We start from the raw sequence: 20,614 nt of genomic DNA, 5'->3' as shown, positions 1-20,614 counted from the left end.
CTGCCTCATTGACATGCCTGTTTCCAAAACTATTGGTTACCAACCAATTTGCTCGACAAGAATTGTTTGGTTTTGCAACTATTACTGCTTAAATAATAAGCTTTCTCTTTAACTATTTCAATCATGGTGTGACATCAACATTTAAAAAAAAAACCCCCAAACACTCTAAGACTGAAAGTTACATTGTTCTTTGTCATAAATGTACTAAGTTGAAATAAGTCTTGTGTGTCATTAACTTTGAAATCTGATGTGCAATTTACCTTTGCTTTGAAGGATCCTTTGGTGGTAAACCTCTCCAGCCCAGGACCCTTGACTTCAGCGATGTTCTTGTTCCTTCACAGCATGAGGGAGGCTGGAAAAGGTCCTCTTTCTCCCAAAGTGCTGTTCAGCCAGCTTTGTCAAAAGTACGTATTGTCAGTATCTTTTACTTTTTTATTTATTTTTAATATCCAGTGATATGTTTCTAAGTGTGCCATGTCGGTTGTCCTTTCTAAGGTGCCATTAGATTTTGTCCGGGCAGTCCAGAAAACGTCTTCTTCATGTTTTAAAGTTGCAGGGCTCATTGTTGCGCTCCAGGGTTGTACCTGCTCTTCATGAAACCTATGGCCCAGCCCATAACCACTAACTTTCAGTGGGCTTTGAACTCAGCATGAGGAGGCAGAAGAAGGCATGGTAAAACTGAAGAAAATAGAATTACCTTTCAGGTTTTGTTTTATGTTAGCATAAAGCTGTGCTAATACTGCAAAGTGTATGTAGGTATTTTGAAAAAAAGGGTAAGCTTTTAAATGGGAAACCTCTGCTATGACGTCTGACCTTGGCATCAATTCAAAATTAAAAAGGGTCTAACAAGTGAGGACTTGAAGCAGTACTGAAATGGCATATGGCTCCAGATTGCAAAGAGCTTACAAGCCCTAAAGAAACTCCTGTTTCTTGACGTGGAAAACATTTACAGTGGTGCTTTGTAGGTGCCTTCAATTATAATGCAAAGAATCTTGCTTTTTAAAACACCTGTAGAAGACATATTTAAAAGTTGATACAAATATTTAAATATTGACTTTACAAGTAAAAGAAGCTGTAGAAGCAGAGTAACTGGAGGATGATATAGATGAATCTCACATTTAAAACAACGAATAATGCATGTTAATTTATTTGCTACAATATTATTGTATGGAATTTTAAGCGTTCTGCAGCCAGAGAGTTAGGAGGAAAGTTGCAGCCTCCTACCATGGCGTTCCAGGGCAAACTTGCTGTGCAAGCATGGGTTTAAAATATGGTGTAAAGAAACAAAAGCTTTTAGACTAGAGCAGGGACAATTTAATTCTGGTAAAGAGATCAGTTATTACTTTTGCTTTATACTAAAAATTAAACTTCAGAAACTTAATGCATTTTTTCTCTTGTACTTGACTTCCTTTTGATTCTTTTGAGCTGTAAAAGCAAATGTGTATACAGTGTCCTTCTAGTGATTTTGAGTGAAACAGCAGTGTCTTCTGTTTAGCATTATCCACCTAGAAGAAAAACATATAGGTAAGAAAAATATGTTGTTTCCTCACTCCTCCTCCTGTTTTGGGGCTGACTCAAAAATGTGATTATAAGAACAATCGAGAAATGGAAGGGAAATGATTAAATAGGAATAGTAGTTCTTTCTCTGTAAGTATTAAGGGTAGAAGGGAAAAGATGATGTAAAACATGTTTTGAAACCCGCCTTAGCAAACTCATTGTAAAATAATCACGGTGCAGTGCATATCAGATGGCGTTGTATTTTTGAAGTGATAGCTATTTTGTATCTGCTCTGTGTGTGTGTGTTTGTATAGTCATCAAGTGATGGCTACACAATATATTGGTATTAAATCTCAGATATCTAGTTGTTCTTTTTTTGTTGTTATTTTTTGATCTTTAAGATGGGCATATACTTCAACTACCAGCTAAAATTGAAACATATTTTAATGTGGGCAGCAGACTTTTGCTGTTTAGACATGTATCCATCAGCTTCTGCCATCTCTTGCCTTCATCCCTACTTTTTACTTTTGTTAGCCTTGCAGAGCACAACTTAGATATGAATCCTTTACTAGCTCTAGTATCGATAACAAAAGTGTCAGCCACATCCTGTTAGCAAGAAATTAGGTGTTCAGGGGCGGTAAGTGGCTGCACAGGTATGACAGAAGGTTTTAGTCTTTTGATTATTTTGTTATTGATGGTGACGTAAGCACGAAAGAAGAAAGGGAGAATTTCAGCAAATTCAGCAGTCTGCAGTGGTGGATGTAGGAGAACGGGAAATCTTTATCTTTGCAAACTGATTACATTTACTATATATTAACTTAAACAGTATGAATGCAGCGTTTTGTCATGCCATTTTTACAAAGCCTTTTTTCATCTTTTAAAGTTGGCTTTCTACTCTTTAGCAAAGCTGAAATGAGAGAGAGAGCATGGCAAGATTGCAGGAGTCCTAGCTAGGAAGAAGTCTGTGTTGCTGCAGCATTCTCCATAAACTGCTTTTCGAATCCTCCGAAGAAGTCGTGTTAATAAAGTAATCTTAAAGGCATGCACTACTTGTGGTCTTCACGTGCATTAGCACAAACTCTTTTTACTGAATAAGTAAATTGCAAACAGCGTCTTTCCTAAAGAGATGACAGGGTGAATGTGTAAAAGGAAGAACTCCACTGAAAAAAAAGAGTTCATAATTCAGAGAGATATGTCAGCGAAAGACAAGTCAGTTAACTACAGGGGAGAAGGGCATGGGGAAAGCCTTCTAATAATAATGTTTTGGTTTTATATATTTTACATAAAAGTTTGCTGACTCCAGTTGCAACCTTGTTTTTGTGTTTTTTTTTTTTTAATTTATTCTTTCCCCATCACAGATCTTGCTGTCTCAGTCCCAGTCTACAGTATATGACCATACCTTTCTTCTGTAAAGAATTTACGAAGCAGATTGTACAGATAGCATAGGATGTACTTGTCTATGATATCAAGAGTTGGACTCAGTGACCCAGGAATTGTCTTCCCAGTCTTTACCATAACATTATTTTGAGTAGTTGCTTGTAGCTTGCAAAACATGGACATGCACACTGAGTGGCCATGCAGAATATAGACGTTTTACTTAGTACTTAGTATAGTCACTTCCAAATCCTAATAGGCTTCTTACAAACGTGAATTGTTAAAATGCTGACACTGTCAGCAGGTGATGGTATGCTGCTGTTCTTCATATACTTAGATCTATCTACTTGTCAGAACTGTTATAGTATGCTATCTAGCCAAAAAGTAACACAGCAATTTCCTAATAACATTTTTCTCATTTGTAGCAGAAGGCTGATCCTTTAAAAATGGTCACTTTTCCCTGATGACGCAATTGGATTATATATATAAAAATGTGTATAAATTTTTATATATATAGGTATTGATGAGTTTGGGTGGTGTTTTGTTTTTTAATCTCCTAGCTGAATGGTGACATATTTTCATGTTGGATCAGTTGATGCAAGATATAGTAAAGGTAGCTGTATAATTTAACACCTGACACTTGCCCTCCTTTCCAGTTCAGTGCTGGAATAACACTTCTGAATTTGATGTCCAGAGTTGATTTTTTTGATGTCCTTGTAGGACTACAGAACTCCACCTGCTTCAGATGTTGCAGTATGAGTTTGAATGCTCACATTTGAACTGGACATCCTTACTCAAAAATTGAAATCTGCTCAGTGAAAGAAGACCTAAGAAGGCAGGGAAGGAAGGAAGAGCAGAAAAGGAGCAGGCGAAGGCATGTAGAAATACAACTAGGTATGCTGTAAAGAAAGGGAGAGCCTGTAAACAAAGGGAGCAGGCGCGCTTTAAACTAGGAACTACGTCTTTAAGAGTCCAGGGATATCGCGGCGTGAAGTTCATCATCTTATATATGAAAGCGTATTTGTGGTGCTTTTTTTATTAATTAACAAAAGAAAAAAATGATACTGACTGTTAATTTTATCAAGTGGTGGGCTAGCCAGGTTGAAGAAGGGGAGAAGAAGAAAAGAAATGGATGAGTCTTTCTATAGCAACTGTTTAGCGTCTGGTACTAATTCATCCACTGTTAATTTTGTTAGTGTTGCAGCTGTCAGATGTTTTGCAAGGACAGATTGTGAGCATAGCTACAGGGCCCTTCTGTTGGTTTTCCACTATGCTGAATATCAGGACTGCAGACTTCTGACTTATCTGGAGACTTAGTGACTAATGCAACATTGATGTATTAAGAGGACATAAATTTTATTTCCTTTATTTGTTATGATTGAATAATTTTATTGGTGGAAGAAAGCTTAGATTTGTGTGGCCAGTAAATGTTGCAGCATATAAGTGATGAGTCCAGAAAGTAGTTACAGAATTTAGCCGCTTCAAACCTCCACCAAATAATTATTTATAGGGGTATTATATTGCTACATTAACATGCAGGAAAAAATACTTGCCTAACAAAGATTTTATTGGTGGTCACAAAATATACATAGGTCTTCCCTCCCCAGGGAGTATTCATCCTTTCTTTTCAGGTGCAGAAAGTAGAACTCAAGACAGAGGTTTATGTGGGGCAGACAGAACAGAGATCATAGGCAGCTAGTTTTAGAGGGAAACCTAAACAACATGCGAAGCATTCCACATTTATCACTTCTGAGAGGAAATGTTAAGGGAAACTAAGGTAATGTTGTATAAGATTTAGGGGAAGGACAAGGAAACAGGATTTTTCTCATTTATTAGGAGTCTTTTTGAGACTTTTCTTTTAAAATAATATTGCTGTAGAGAAAAATCTCTTCTTAGAAAAGATTTCCAACTTGCTTATTTTTCCCATTTGACTTTCACCATTTAAAAATAATAGCAGCAGAACACACGGTTGTTGTTTCCTTAACCAGTTGTGCAGGATTATTTTGGGTCCTTGTCATGCTTCCACATGCCTTGCTGACGGTGCTGCATCATGTTGAGGAGCTCTCTGACAGAGGAGATTGATTCTTCTCCATGCAGCAGCAGTTGAGAGATTGCACGTCTTTATTTCAGTTAACCTTGTCAGAGTTTCCTTAATTTTAGGAATAAGTTGACAAAACTGGATGGATGAGATTTATGAGTGCAAAGTAGATTAAATGCATATATAAGTAGCGTGCATTGGCAGGAATCATCTGCATTTGTTCCTGAGTTTTGTGTTCACTTCTTCCACTCAGGAGGAAGACCTGTGCAGCATTTTGGACAACACAGGTATTTGCGATGTGTGTGGTATGGGTGAACTACATAAGCAATGTTTGTAGGTAAAATGAAGGAGGAAACCAATGATTTCGTTAGGTACAGTGGAGGTGTATCCTCAATAGCAATGTTCAGGTTAACTAGAATAGAGCATGACAAGATAAAGCCAATTTGGAGCTTTAGGGAGAGGTAACAAAACCAGGAAGCCTTCACGTCAAGAGGGACTTGAATATTGGAAGTTTAAACAGGAGAGGACATGAAAAGGAGGCATGACAGCAAGAAAAGACAATAAATGATAGAAGATAAATTAGTTGTGCTTATTTAACTGCCCTCATAAGAGTTCAAGGAGCTGTCTGTGGAACTGAAAGGGCAACAGATTTAAAGCCAGGGGAAAAATAGTCTCTTTTTTTTAACATTCTATAGATCTAACCTGCGAAACTTGCTGTCACAAGCACTGTTGAAAAGATTAGCAGGACTTAAAGGAAGAAAGAAGAATTAGACGTCCATATAAAGAGAAAACTTTTTTTATAGGGACACAAGACCTCATGCATAAAGGCCTTCACTTGGCTACCAGCTGGTAGTCAGGAAGAAATTTCCCCAGACAGGTATTTCCATTACTCGGTAAAAAGAGCTGTATTTTCCCTCTGATGGTCAAGTGGAAAATGGCTCTGTTGTAGCATGTCAGCTATTATGTCCTTTCAGAGCTACTTCTAACAATTGCTTTTTGCTCATGTACCAGAGATCTGGTGCATTGCAAGAAAGTGATGGTGCCTCATTTTCTCTTTTTGGGGAAGGTGAGGCAGAAAAAGATGAAAGAAATGAGCCACCGCGTCCAAAGGAGAGCGAAATCCTGTCTATCCATGCCATCGAGATAGGACAGGCATGTCTGTTGTTATTTATTAGAGTTACATGTGGGGATGAGCCTGTTTTGGTTCGGTTTTTGCCTACCAAGCACCTTGTGGTAGCAGAACTCTGTCTGTGGGGCAGGTTAAAGATAAGGTTAATCACAGGGATCAATCATGCTGTAGGATTTTGCTCTATTTTCTGTCATAGTGCTGTGTATAGCTTGGGATCATTAATGAGAACGATTGTTTTAGGAAGAACAAAAATTTTCATTCTAGCTATTCCACAATGACAGCGAATAGGTATTTTATCATATCACCTAGAAAGGTAGGTCCTGTGAATTGTGGAAACTTTTATAAAATGGCCCTTCACAGGCTTTTTTGTAACTTTCATTGGTAACTGATCAGTCTTGAGAGATTAACATCATCTGCAGATAAGCAGAATTTCTTCTCTCAGGCTAATGTTAAGTAAACATTTTACTTTGCTTCTCTATAGGGTACTGCACTATTAAAGGGATTCCTCTGCATTTTGCGCTACCGGAAAAAATCAAATAGTATGTTCTGTTTTCTATTTCCAGGCACTTAATATCATTTCTGAACTTTTCCAAGGTATTAGGATATCTTCTGCTCAAAAACAGTAATTAGTGAAAGGATGATTTTGGAGAGGATTTTTATTAGAGACAGTAAAGGTATGGCTGTTCTGCGCAGTACGATTGAATGACTGTAATTGTGTCCCGATTTTGCATTTGAAGGGTAGATTAATTTCTCTCAAATGAATATAAGACAGGAATTAAAAGTATTAATGCTTAGAGGACTGGGTTTTGTTTTCCTTTAAAATTTTATATTATTATGTAATTTTTGTTGTTAAAACATTCTAGGAAGTCAATCATCGTGAAAAAAATATTTCTTTAACTGACAATCAAGCAATTATAACTGGTCTCCAGATGAGTAACAAGAAGCTAGATAAGTAGTATGCATGTAGATGTCACAGTTGTCCTTCACCACTTATGGCCATTAGCAGGAGTTCAACCTGTTCTGTCATTATCCTGCTGACACTGTACAACAGGTTGTATCGCATTGGCACTGGCTTCCATATGTCAGCACATCTGTGAGCGGTCAACTCAACCAACCATCTTCAAGTCCCCCACTTTTGCCAAGGATCTCGCTTGAAGCATATTTTCAAGGAGGCGAGAGTGCACATCTTTTAGTTGTCAGATTTCTGTGTATCAGCATGGATTAATTCCTTTTTTTTTCCCCTAATACTGGTTTATAAGTGTAGGAAGTTTCCAGTAAATGCATTGTGTGGTGTGAAATTCCCTCCCTCTCTCCCTCCTCTTTTTTATTGTTGTTTTTTGGTTTTCTTTTGTGGCTTCCCCCCAGAAAACAAATGCACTAATCTGAAATGTTTTTTCACAGAACACCAGATATTTAGAATTATATACAACATTACATAGCATGCTGTGTACATGAATGACAGATTAACTATATGTTAAGCAGTGCTACCAATGACATCATTGCCAGTCCAAGTAAATGACTCAAACCTTACTATGGCTGAGTTAATTTTTTCCTCCTTTCATTTAAGCTAAGAAAATGGTGTGAAACATACGGGTAAACTATTTTCCCTTGAAATATCATTTAGTAAATTAATTTTCATCTGAAATGATTATTGTATGTTCATCAGTGGGAGGTTACACTGCAAACCGTAAACAGTAATGAAAGGTATGTGTGGGCCTTTTTTCTGATTTGCATTGAAGATTGGTCTCTGTGGGGTGTGTCTACAATGAAAAAGCCTCCTGTAGCAGTGATGGAGTTTTTGCTTGCTTCTTTGTCAAGTAATTATTAATTTTTCTTCCTTATTACTATAATGTCTCTTGCTTTGGCCCTGCTTCTGTGGCCAAAAAAAAAAAAAAATTTCCTATTAGTACCAGGATCCAAGTTGTGTAAATGCAAGATTTTGTTTTCTCACTCTACACTGGAGCTATTAATGTGCATATATTGGAGGAGATAGGCTGAATATGCTCATTGATTCTCACTGTCTCAGGAAAATAAGAAATTTCTCACAAATAAGACTAATGATAATACTGTGTCTAACTAACTAGGTTTCTCAGAATTGAACTGATTTCGGCATCTGGGTTAAAAAAAAAAAAAAGATTCTTTCAGATTCCTGGCCATTCTGTGGAAGAAACAATGAAAAAACTATTTTAGCAAATTGAAAAGTGAAACTGTGCATGCATGTAAACATGTGCATGCAGGTACATACATTATTTATTTTTTTAATGTATATTGAGTGTTTTATTGGATCCAAAATAAAGGTTCAGTGCTTTTCAGAATGTACTTAGTTTTTACAATCAAATTAATCAGAAATGAAACATTTTATTTTAATAGTAGAAAAAAATTGCATTTTAATAATATTAAACCAAAATATTTAATTTTTAAGAAAAGTATTTCAAGTTTGAATTAATGGATTTTTTTTCAATTGGAAATTAATTTTTTAGGTTGACCTGCACATGCAAAAAAAAATTTAGCTTTAAAAAGAATGCTAAAAAATATCACCCACTCTGCTGATTCCAGATTTTATAGTAAGCCTCATATTGGAGCAGCATCATTAAATCATTTTTAACTAGGGATATTGTCAACTTTGTGTCAAGAAGTAGATATGAAGTACAAATGTGAAAGTATCATATTTGTAAATGTGAACATGTTGTTTTGCATGTGCAGGTCCAGATTTATTCCACTTAATTTTAGGCACTGACCTTAGATGCCTCATCACCTTAGATCCTTCTCCAGTTACACCTCAAAGTGTCTCCAGCGAGCAGTTCAAAACTGAGACCCTTATACCACTGTCCTGCCTGTAGCCCAGGGCTGCTGTGCCCTATCCTGGTGTCTTGACATCTTGCCCAGCTTTAAGTTTTTCTGTTGTAGGCACGTTGCACGTCTGATACGTTTTGTGATCGCCTTCAATTTCTCCTGTCCATAAGCACAAATTTCTGAGGCAAACCTGAGCAGCTTTAGTGTATGAGTGGGAAAGAAACCGCATCTTCAGGAACCCTAGAACAGCTGAAGAGCATGGCTGGGCAAGGAAGATTATTGTGCCTTGAGAATATGGTGATAGGTACTTACAGCGCGATGCACCGGTTGGCCAAAGCACACAATCTGAGGCTGAATATGAAAACTGACTCAACATGCGCATAATAAAATGGAGTGACCGAGTAAGTGGTTGGTTTTTCTGGCTGCTCTGCCAGTTTGATAAAATTCCTGTTTGAGCCCTGCTCAGCCAGTTGCCTCCTGTGCTGTATTTTGTCAGGGGTGCACATGGCTGTGCCTGCTTGTGCTCTTCCCACTGTGCAGTGAGAGCCACAGCTGCCGTTTGGTGGCATTACTGGAAATGCAAAAACCCCCACCCTTTCAAATCCAATTTTAGATGAATTGGTCCAAGACTTTGAAGATCTAAAGGGTGACTTGTCTGGAAAGACAGGCATGGTTTGGCCAGTTACAGTTAATGTGAGTAGAAGTATGTTAATAGTGAATATTTACACAGTCTCATTTGGTGTTACAAGAAGCTGGAGATCTAAATTGTTTATGAGAAACCTTCTAGCTATGATTATCTTAGTAAGGATAACACCTTAAGGATCTATCCACATATTCACAAGTGTATTTTGTAATTTCTATGTAATCTGTGCCTGCAAAATATGATATTTAGAGTATGTTGAGATGCTGTGAGTAGTACAAAAGGGATCTACAGTTTCTGAATAGCAGTGATTGAGACTACTGAATGCCTGGCTTATGAACAGGTGCAACGTTACCCCTGTGCAGTTGACTAAAACATCACTGGTGTAAATGGTGGCGTAGCCTTAAACAGGTTTTTCCTCTTTTGGTTGATGAGGCTCATGTGGATGCTGCTGGTGGTCTTTTTACGAGAATTGCCTTTCCTGTGGAGCCTTCAGTTTTTGTTTGTCCTGCATAGTAAAGCGTAGCGGTACAAACTCAGCCAGCTTCAGTGTCCCTTCTGCGTCCTTGGGCTGGCTCGCAAGCTGGTTCACCTCTGCTGGTGCTGTGGCCAGACACCACGAGGAGGACAGCTCCAAGGGTGGTGTAGTCTGAGAGGACAAGGGTGACACCAGATGTGTATTTTCCAAGGCATGTAGACCCTTTCCTTCAAGACTTTTAGTTTCTAGAGATGAAAAGTTTGGAAGTACGTAGATTTTCTTTCTTTTTTTCCCAAGAAACTGTTGCAGTCTTTGGTTACTTAGATCTCTGTTTAACCTGAGTAGCCAGTATATATTATTCTAGAAGGTGGGCTTGTGATCTGGGAATTTGAGACATTCAGTATCGCGCATCCAAAAGGTAGTGACGTTGTTATTGATGAGGAGGCAGTATCTTTTTCAGTTGCAGCTCTAATGCTTTTTAGCTCATTGGGGATCTCAAAACCAAAGCAAACCAAAAAAACCCTCCTTCATTCAACTTTATTGTAAAAAGGATGGCTGTGGCACACGATTATACAAGAAGTGCTTATCACTCACCTCACAAACAAAATCACAGCTGGAGAGCTGCAGCCTCCTGGCTTTCCCCTGCAGGCCACTTCACACGCTCAGTTGGAGATGCTGCTCGCCACCGTTTTGGGGATGGCCAGGGAAATCCCCGGGGGGGGGCTGCCGGGCAGGAACCAATTCTGTTGGGCTTGGGGCTGGCATATGTGCCACCTGTGCTTACAGATGTGGCACGGAAATGAGACTTGAAAAGATTTTACCAAGGGTTAAAAGGTTTTCCCGAGGGGATGGACCACATTATCCCCTGTCTTCTAAACGTGATTAGCGTGAGAAAAGAGCATGGTATCGGGATTTTCTTTTTAATGTTGGCTATTCACATTAGTGAAGTAAATTAATGGTGATAGGAAACGTAGCGATATTAAATGACAGAAAAGTATGGATACTTTATGACCTTCCATGGGTTGTCCAGATAACTTTTTTTGGGGCACTCAGGAATTGCAAAAAAGCTGAAATTTGTAATGTTTTTGTATTCAATATGCAGTGGGAGCAAAATACTTTATATATTTGGCTGTTATGATGGGTGAATCAGAAAGGTTCCTTTGAATTAGTGTGGAAGACTTGTGAAATTTCAACCTCTGTCATCTCAGATTTTCTTTTGCTCTCAAAACCAGTTGGGTATGCAATTCCCGTAAGCAGCTTTGGGGCGAAAAAATCAGACAATGTGTAGCCAATTTATTACCTGCTTTTGCAGACCTGATAGCTTTTGGAATCTGGATTCAGATGTATTGGCTGAATCAAAACAACTGTGAAGATTGTCTCATCAGTTTTGGGCTCTTTCCACTTTAGGTATAAAGCTGCGTTTCGTTTGCTTCTGGTAATACTATATGGTTTAATGTGAATTTCAGATGTGAAGTATTCCAGTTTGTTAGACTGTAGAGCATGAGTATGGATGTGGATATGATGTGAGTTGATAATTCACGATGCTAAAAGGTCCTTTTAAAACTTTGTAAGAGTAACTCTTATCTGATAACAGAAGAGTGATTAACTCTTCCTACCAAAAATCCCCACCCCAAACCCTGGCTTTTCTTGTTAGCAATGCTCTTAGAATGGAAATCCTATGTTTAGAGCATTTATCTCTGGTATCTGTAATATTAGTTGAAGAAATTTAGCATAAATAAAAGACTAATTGAATACGATCTAAATTACATATATTACATATATTAATTACTAATTGAATACGATGTAAATTACATATATTACATATATTACATATGTATTTTATTACATATAAATTACGTATATACATATATATACGATGTAAATTACATATATTATCATATTATTACAATTTTCTCTTCTGTTTTCTTAATAGCATTTGAAATCCATATGCTTATATGATGCTACTTACTTTTAGCTTGTTTACCATCTTACTCATTGACTGTTCACTCAGTTCAGTAAGCTGCAGATTACTGGATTGATTGATTGTGGAGCCTTTTGGAAGAGATGGTTATACATACTTGTGTTTGAGAAGTTAAGAAATTCTCATTTGGATTCTGACCCGCAGTTTTTCTTTGTTTGTTTGATGCACAACCTTGTGACTTCACTTCCGTTTCAAGATCATCCTTTTCCAATTCAGACTATAGCGCTGTTTCTGGTTTACTATAGATGGACTGTTTTATGCACATTTGAGATTTCTTCTTGGTAGAGAGAAGAGTGAGATAGCAAGGGAGGTTAAGCACTTTGAAAGTCTCCTGCATGACACTGGTGATACAGAAGTACTGGTATAGTCTGTCAGCAAAGTGCTGCTAGCATGGATGAAACTCTACTGGCAAAGCTGTATTTTAGGCAAGCCATCCCCAATAGGGTCAAAATACTACCTAGATGAAAGTGCAGCCTTGTTGGTGTAATTGCAACCACACCAGGAGCTTCCTAAAGCCCCAATTAGGTCCAGCAGGGATTGCACCAACTCGTACCCCTGGCATCCAACAAGAGTCTGATGTAGACACTGTCTCATTAAGAACCTCCCAAGGTAAATTTAAATTCCTTACTGCATCTTTCGTAGGGCTCCTCGGTTTAAGGGTTTCCAGCAGCAGGACAGCCAGGAGCTTCTGCACTATCTGTTGGATGCGATGAGGATTGAAGAAACAAAGGTAGTGTCTTTGTGCGTGTTTTTAAAGAACTTATTTGACTGTATGATGAACTACTAGTCATTGCTTCAATGTTCTTCATGTTCCCAGTGTTTTAAAGATGTACTTAATGAAGTTAAGAGTGGCTATTTTTGTTATCTTGAGAAGAATAATGACTTTTTTGAAAGACGTTTTAATTAATGTTCATGTTGATGTGTTAAAATTGCTGATTGGAATGAAAGTTTCAGTCAGCAGTAGAAAGAGTATGGTAAGTAGATGGTGATAACTTTAGGAATCTGAATTGTTTGCCTTTTGAATCGTTTATTACTAGAGAGCAGTGACAGCTACAGTAGCTACCACAAAAGAGTAATGGAAGATGGTGAGAATTTGAAGTGACCTTTGGGGCAGTAGAGTGTTTCTGCGGCCCCGTCACGGGGGTGGGGGAGAGGTCGGTCCCACCCTGCCCTGCAGTTAAACACTCTGCTGCCCCGATGGTGCATTGCTGCAAGCACGCCCTCACCACCTCGGGCTGCTCCGCCAGGGACGGTGCTAGTAAAAGCTCTCAGTCTTCTTTTTTTTTTTAAATTATCCTGTGTTTCGGGTCTGTAGATGGCGTAACAAACGGCCAACGCCAGGCCCGCGGTGAGGGCCAGCCGCCGGCAGGAGCGGCTCTGCTGCCGGAGCCCGGCAGCTGCCCCCGTGGCCTCCCCACCAGGCGGGCTCCGGCTGGGGACGGCACGGCCAGCAGCAACGCATCCACCACCAGAATCCTGTCGCAGGGGTTACCGCCGCTAACCATTCTCTTTCACGCCGCTTTTAAACTTTACTCTCGGAAGAGGGAACAGCCCTGCTGAAAGGGCAGCCGGCTGCTTTGCCATCCACCTGCGAGAGGGCTGAACGTGGCCGTCCCTGCTTCCCTGTCCCTACCGGGATTCATTTTGTTTAAACCCTAGGAGTTTTGATGAGAAATACATATGATATATAACATGGCACTAGTTATAGGAACTAACAAAAAACCACATTCCACTTTTGCCTCTTCTCCGTGGTTTTGTATCTCGTAAAAAGGCTTTCCAACACCAGTGTTGAACTGTCCCCTATCCACGGTAAAAAAAGTTAGAAAGTGCATATGTACACAAGTGGATTTTTTAAGATAAAAGCTTGTCGATACGACAATAAAGATGACATAGTGTCTGCCATTTCCAGCAATGTGGGCCGGAGATGGTTTCACACCGGGGCCTGAAGTGGCTGAACCCTGCTGCTAATTGATTAATGTCTGCTGCCATTGTCAGCAGCGCCCTGCCCATTCAAAGACTATGTCTTTCTTTGACCTAAATAAATGGTTCAACGCACTAATCCCAACAAAAGGGTTGCTTATGGCCCTAAACCCATTTATGGTGCTCAACTTCATGAATTACCTATTGATTAGTCCTTTTAGTATATTGTTGGCTTTAAGATGAACAAAGCTGAGCTTGGGGCAGCGGGAGTTAATTCACAAGCCAGGTCACACACTCGTAAGGTAGGAGTTAGGAGTATGACTTGGTCTGATGGGTGCCTGAACTGGAAACCGAACCTCCAACGCTGTCGTTGTAACTCTTTTGTAATATATGGCATGAAAGTGTTATTTGCTGCCTGCAAACAAGAGTTACTTATTATTCTTTTCTTGTTAGGGCATAGGGTTTGACTTACTTGCAGAAGGTTTGGTATCACTATGTGTCTCTAGAATGGAACTTTGCTCTCAGTGTGACTTCAGTGACACGTGTAATTGTAAATGTCATTTGCACACCAATGAGAGAGACTCGTACATGTTACTAGAGTTTGTGGATTAGAGAGCCAGGACATTTGCCAGGAAAAAGGCGGTAATCCCTGCGACAGGATACACGCTGCAGTGTTCTCTGGCTGCGGACCTGATGCAGCCTCCGGCTTCCCTCTCCGCAGCGTGTCGGAGGTTGGGCTGAGCCGCCTTTTGTACCAGCCGGCGCAGTTCTGCTGCCGGGGTACGTGTCTCGGGAATACAGCATCCCCTTGTCCCCGGGCAGCTGAGAAGTAGGAAGGGGAAGCACCCCCTGTTTTGAGGTGCAGCTGCAGCTACAGCTCACCTGTATGAATTTGCTTCTTTCTGATTCTTCTTTCAAAAATGTAATTTTTAGGATTGTTTGAGCAAATATTGATGACGTTTATATAGATTCATAAAAAGTTTTGTCTCTCTCCTAAAGTTTTCTAACATAACTTTGAAATGTGCAGTGTTACAAAGTAAACAGAAAGAATACAAAAAAATGCCCAAACACAGTCATTGAAGTCTGGCTATTGAAAGATACTTAGCTGCCTTCAAGTATTTCGTATCCTGGTCAATCAGTAATAGTCCATTTTTCTTCAGCATTCCCTGCCCCCCCAACCGTGGAAGAAATGGAAAGTATTTGTTCCCTGAAAATCTTAATAGTTTCTTGAGAACCTCTTGAGTGCTGTATAATGGCTCCCTTTTTAAGGGGAGGAAATTTTTGGATGGTTACCTGCTAAAGTTAAGCTCATGTAGCTTTGACACTGTTAGTGAATAACAACAGTAGTTTTAAAATATTGTTACGCTTATTTTATGGAAATAAGAGCAGATAAAATCTAATCATATATTAATAGTTTTTAGAATGTTTACACTTAAAATACTTGCTAAAAAACTGGTTTGTTTTTTTTTAATTATAGCGTATACAAACTGGTATCTTAAAAGCATTTAATAATCCAACTACTAAGACAGCAGATGAAGAAACTAGAAGAAAAGTCAAAGGTATGCAACTCTTTATTGAATACTTTTAAAAATGCACAAGTTTTTAAATACCATTTTCTTCAAAACTGACTATTGCAATCAGCAATCCCGAAGTACTGTAGTTACAAGACTTTTATTATGTATTATTCTAGTGCCATCTAGTGCGTATCTAAAGGATAGAGAGCTTAGTATGTGCTAACTTGCATCTTTGTATGCAGGATAAAGTCTTCCCCTGTATTACTTATGTCTCTTGTAATGATAGGTAGAATTTAATTTTGTTTCTAAAATAGTTTGCTGCATCTTCAGGTTTGTTATATAGCCATGATTATTGTATCACTCAGAGAGGCCACTTTCCATAAATAAAGCTGATTTCTGTCAGCTGACTGAAACTGAGAGCACTCTAAATATGATTACAAACCCAAGATAGGAAGCTGTTTCAAAAGAAGGAATGTTTTTTCAAAACCAGAGTTTTTTAATTAATTTTGGAGTGTGTGAGTTTATGCAAAAGTTCTAATTTGGGGGATTTTGTTTTAATTGAAGTCTTAATAATGATTAAGCTGTTTTGAAAGTCACCCTTCCCAAATCTGCAACAGTTAAGGCATAGAGATGTATTAGAACAGGCTTTTGTCTTGTTTTTTTTAGAGTTTTATAGTTTCAGAAACCTTTTAGAAAGGGTAACAACCTGTATGCTACCCTAGTGTCTATATCAAGGCAATACAATATTATGTATTCAAAAGAAAACCGAGATTTTATTTAAAAGGCTTGTTCTTGAGAGATACAGTATTATTATTCTGCTACAGTAGGTGGGGAAGGGAAGGATAAAAGGGACTTGTATCACTAAAATATTTTTAAATGTTGAGATAATACAATATATGATGTATTAGTTATTGTATTGTGTTCAGAACATTTTGAATATGCTTAAAATTGTGCTTTCACAATAAATCTTAGAAAGAATTTTGTTGTACTTATAGTGTGGCATTGGATCTGTTATTTTTCACATTTAAAAAAGGCAATGTTTTTTCAGCATATGGAAGAGAGGGTGTGAAGATGAACTTCATAGATAGGATCTTTGTTGGTGAATTGACTAGCACTGTCATGTGTGAGGAATGTGAAAATGTAGGTATTCTGGAATTTGGTTTGATGTGGAATAGATCACATACTGGTTTGATTACGTTGTCCTGAAAGTATAAAATTGTGTTGCCAATTTTATACTTGTTTGTTTGTTTGTAAAAACAAGACTTTATTGAAAGTTTCTCATCTAAAATGATTTATTCCTTCTTTAAAGCATTATCCTCCCAAACCTAAGAAGAGGGGTCCTTTGAATTCAAAAAGGATTCAAGTACTGGGCTTGATTTTACATCTAACTTAAGGCAGGAGGTTCCAAATTCTATAATCATCCGTGTTACACCCCAATTTTATTCGGTATTTTTAAAACACCTGCTTATCTTAAAACGTAAATCCTCCTGCCTACTCTTCTGGGATATACCTGAAAATTGGGAATTACTTACTTTGAATTAGTAAGAGTGGGGAAATGCTAAAATTACTATTTTTGATAATTAACGTAATAAGTCTAATGAACAGCATATTCCTTTCATAATTAATATTACTGACATTTCATCATAAATGCTTCCCATGATCCTTATAATTTTCTTTAACTTTGGAAGAGAAAAAATCTTATTTGCATGACTTTTCTAACTGAATGTTACATTTGTGTTTGCTTTAAAACATTATATTTCATATTATAGAGATTAAGTAAATCAATCAGTCTGAATAATTAAGCACAGTCCTGCAGTGCCAGGTAAACTTCCCTCTGTGGGATGTGCAGATTACACTTCAATGTGCTACTAGTATCAATGAAGAACTTCGACTGTATACAAAATAGAGGTTGTATGTTTGTGTGTCTCATTTGTTTTTGCTGGATTCTTATATTCTGCCTGCTTAGGACTCAGGACTTTGCTAGCTGTAGCCCTTTGAGGAAGAGTTTAGCGTTTGCTTTGCCTGCATTGGCAAAGATATTTTTGACTAATATTTGTTCATGCAAACTCACTCGTTAGAGGAACCCGTTTGAACATCGCTCATCAGGCAGTCTGTCCTCATAGTTACAATAGGTTTGATCTCATTTATTGCTTTACTGGAACCTAAACCATGCCAAGTCCCTTGCACAACAGGTAAAAATAAGCCTTCAGTCCATATCAAATGTTGCAGATATTTTCTCTCACAAATATAAGAGAAAGGCAACGATGACAGTAATTGAGGGCATGACTGTGTTCAGTAACTTACATGTACAACATGATTTTTATGTTTTTTTAAGGTCTTGTTTTTCACAGTCTGTCCAGAGGTAAGAAAAGTCAGTTTTGGAAGGAATTTGAGAACAGCAAGGGAGAGAGCTTAAGGAACAGGCTTGGAAGGGATGTTCTAGCCATAAAGGCAGATAGGAAGTGCTGAGAGAGAATGTCTTTAGGTATGATTTGCCAGATATTTCCAGTTTCAGCTTAGATTTTATATGGTTTATAGATGGCAAAATAAAGCTCCAGTAAAGAAAAGAAGGTTGGGTTTTTTTCACTCCCCTTTTCCCCAGTAATTTGATTTATTTTAACAATTACTCGTGTATGTTATGGTGTGGAAATTTCAAATAAAGCTTTTGGCTGTAACCAGTAAGCCTGACTTAACCTTTTCTGAGGGCATCAGGTTAGAAACCATCATCTAACTGTCATTAACCAGTCCTTGCTGCTTAACAGTGTACGAGGTCAAACGCCTGCGCAAAAGAGTCCAGGATAGGAAACTCTGAAAGTTAGCTTTCTGCAGAATTGTACCATCTAGAAGGCCCACATGACTTGAAAATCTGCCTGGAGCTCAGAGAAGCTGAGCACCACACTGCTTCCAGGTCCAGTTCGTGCCCAGCTGAATGGCCTTGCCCTTCATATCTGTATGCTGAAATTTTGTGCAGTGTTAGAAAGAAAATCAGAGCTAACTCAAAATAAAAAAAAAAAAGGAAAAATGTTTTTGGGAAGTTCTTCATTGTCGTTTGATACATCTTGTAACTAATTAGCTTTTTGTATAGTTTCCGATAATAATTTGATTTAAAACGGGAGCTATGTGCTAAACTCATATATTGTTCTTTGCATTTAATATGCATTTTCTCTTTTTCTTCAAGATTTCAACAGTAAAAGAACCTTTCATTGATCTTTCACTTCCTATAATAGAGGAGAGGGTAAGAAACAGAATATGTAATAAATAACTATTGCTTCCAGTGGATTGTTTTTACATACCTTTATGAAGATGGTTATGTACATACACAGTTTTGATTTCAAGCCTAAAAATGTAAATTAGTCCAAACTTTGAACAAATGACCATTGTAATTTACAGCATATGTAGGTCTGAGATTAGTTTAATTTAGTAATATTTTTAGTATGTACTGATATGAATAGAATGACTATACAGCTTTTTTGAAGGTCCGGAAAGTTAGATTCTAGCCTATTGGTTTGCATCTAGGGAACTGAGTTCCTTTGGACTAAAGTGTACCTACGGGATGAGACTGTGTAAAAATGGATAGACTTTGAATGTATTTATTCTGGTGTTTTTGGCATAAATAGTTCACAGAATGCCTCCATTAGCTGCAGAAGAACCATGTTCCTTTGAAGGCATATACTCTGGTTTTGCGGGACTAGGGGGGATGCGTTGGGAGTGGTTCTTCCCCCATCCTGCATATATTCATGTATATTTAAGGAAAGTATTTAATGTAAAATTTAATCCTGTATAAAATGTACTTGTCTCCAAACACCAGTTTTGTTCATAATAAATTCTTCATCTTTGCTGCACAGAGTGCAGATGTCTGTGGGAATTAAAGCTTTAAGAACATTTTGAGTATCTGGGCCCCTGTGCTTCTTGGCTCACATGTGTAACATGGGAACTTCATGGGTTCTGTTTGAGAGAGCAATGTGGTGGCTTTTAGCATTCGCTGCACTTACTTGAGGATGTGCGTTACTTTATGGTCGTCTCTTCCCTTTATAGTCTAGATACGCTGCTGCTATTAATGTGATGGGGGATGTGCGGCAGCTCCTTCATCACATCATAAGGTGGTAGGCTGCACCAGAGACTGACTTATGGGGACCTGTGTCCCCTTTGATAAATTCACATCTCGTACAGCTATGCATGTGCTTATACAATACTAGAATAGATTATTTGGTATGTATTCTATACAGGAATTTTGTATCGTTCCTTTTCTTGTGGCTCTCAGTTGATCTTTCAAAGATGTTGACAGTGAGTTTATGATAAAGAAAATTAGAAAGTAGTCTTATACCACAATTCAGCGGCCAGTTAATTGGATTTATGTAGGTTACTATTTTCTAAAGTAAAGGGAAAAAACCCACCTACATTCATCTTTTCTGTAGGTTGCAAAGGAATACAAAATCGGCATATTTCCTTTCCTAATTTCCTATCTAATTTCTTAGGTTGCAAAACCTGTGCCTTTGGGAAGAACAGGTAAAGGTAAAGGTGTACAAGAGGCAGATCTTGGTCAATATAACTGTTCTTCTATCACTACACTGAATAATCAACCCAAAATTGTCAAGAAACACACTTTAACAAAAGATAAGGTAAGAACTTAAATACTCGCACTAACCGGTCATCTTGAGTTTATTCTGAAGTTTCTAGGGCTCTAGGGGTGGGAATTTTGACACCTGTCAATGGTGGGGGGGTTTGCATACATATAGCTGAGATAGACTTGTTTTAAAGTAGTTAGGTCATTATTAGAAGTGTGAGAAATGACAGTCATTGGGAGCTATTTAGTTTTCAGTTACAGGATTTCATTTGTAAGGGAAAAAAAATAATCTGCAAGTTAGTTTCAATTCATGTTGCTTTTGGTTTTGTCGACTGCTTTTCTTTTGGTGTCCTCATAGTTTGTTTCTGGTTGCAGTCACAAGAACTGTAATGCTGGCTAAGAGAGCAGGCAAGTCTGCAAGGCAGGCGTTAGTGCCATCCAAGGGATTAGTTGGCAGTGGGTACAACAAAAACAGTACAGCCAGCAGAGACTCTTGGAGACCGAGAGCACGGTTTCCGTGATCCACTTGGCCTTCATCAGCCCGAGGGTTGGGGAGCTCGGTTCAGCTCGTCTCCAGTGCAGCCTCCTAATACAGTTCTTTCTGATGGTAGCAAAAGGGTTCTGCAAATACGCAAGCCTAACAGAATTGATTATTTGTATGTATTAGTGTTTCCAGATTAAAAGAA

The 20,614-nt window shown here is 38.2% G+C and overlaps 1 protein-coding gene across 11 annotated transcripts in view; it reads left to right on the top strand.

The window, feature by feature from the left end:
- USP45 (ubiquitin specific peptidase 45) overlaps nucleotides 1-20,614 on the top strand; it is a 59,274-nt gene that overhangs the window by 26,042 nt on the left and 12,618 nt on the right. For 4 of the 11 annotated variants that reach the window (XM_075145542.1, XM_075145544.1, XM_075145546.1 and 1 more), the window contains 6 exons: nucleotides 274-404; nucleotides 12,573-12,660; nucleotides 15,328-15,409; nucleotides 16,413-16,504; nucleotides 18,543-18,599; nucleotides 19,840-19,983. In XM_075145542.1, coding sequence (XP_075001643.1) covers nucleotides 274-404; nucleotides 12,573-12,660; nucleotides 15,328-15,409; nucleotides 16,413-16,504; nucleotides 18,543-18,599; nucleotides 19,840-19,983 — 594 coding nt within the window. Of the gene's footprint in view, nucleotides 1-273; nucleotides 405-495; nucleotides 673-12,572; nucleotides 12,661-12,925; nucleotides 14,631-15,327; nucleotides 15,410-16,412; nucleotides 16,505-18,542; nucleotides 18,600-19,839; nucleotides 19,984-20,614 lie in introns of those variants that run through there. The other 7 variants (XR_012672962.1, XM_075145548.1, XM_075145547.1 and 4 more) reach the window with 6 other exon arrangements.

This window comes from Calonectris borealis, chromosome 3, assembly GCF_964195595.1.
Source record: "Calonectris borealis chromosome 3, bCalBor7.hap1.2, whole genome shotgun sequence".
Lineage (NCBI taxonomy): Eukaryota > Metazoa > Chordata > Aves > Procellariiformes > Procellariidae > Calonectris > Calonectris borealis.
The sequence above is the reverse complement of the archived record's forward strand: the minus strand, read 5'-3'. Positions and strand labels throughout refer to the sequence as shown.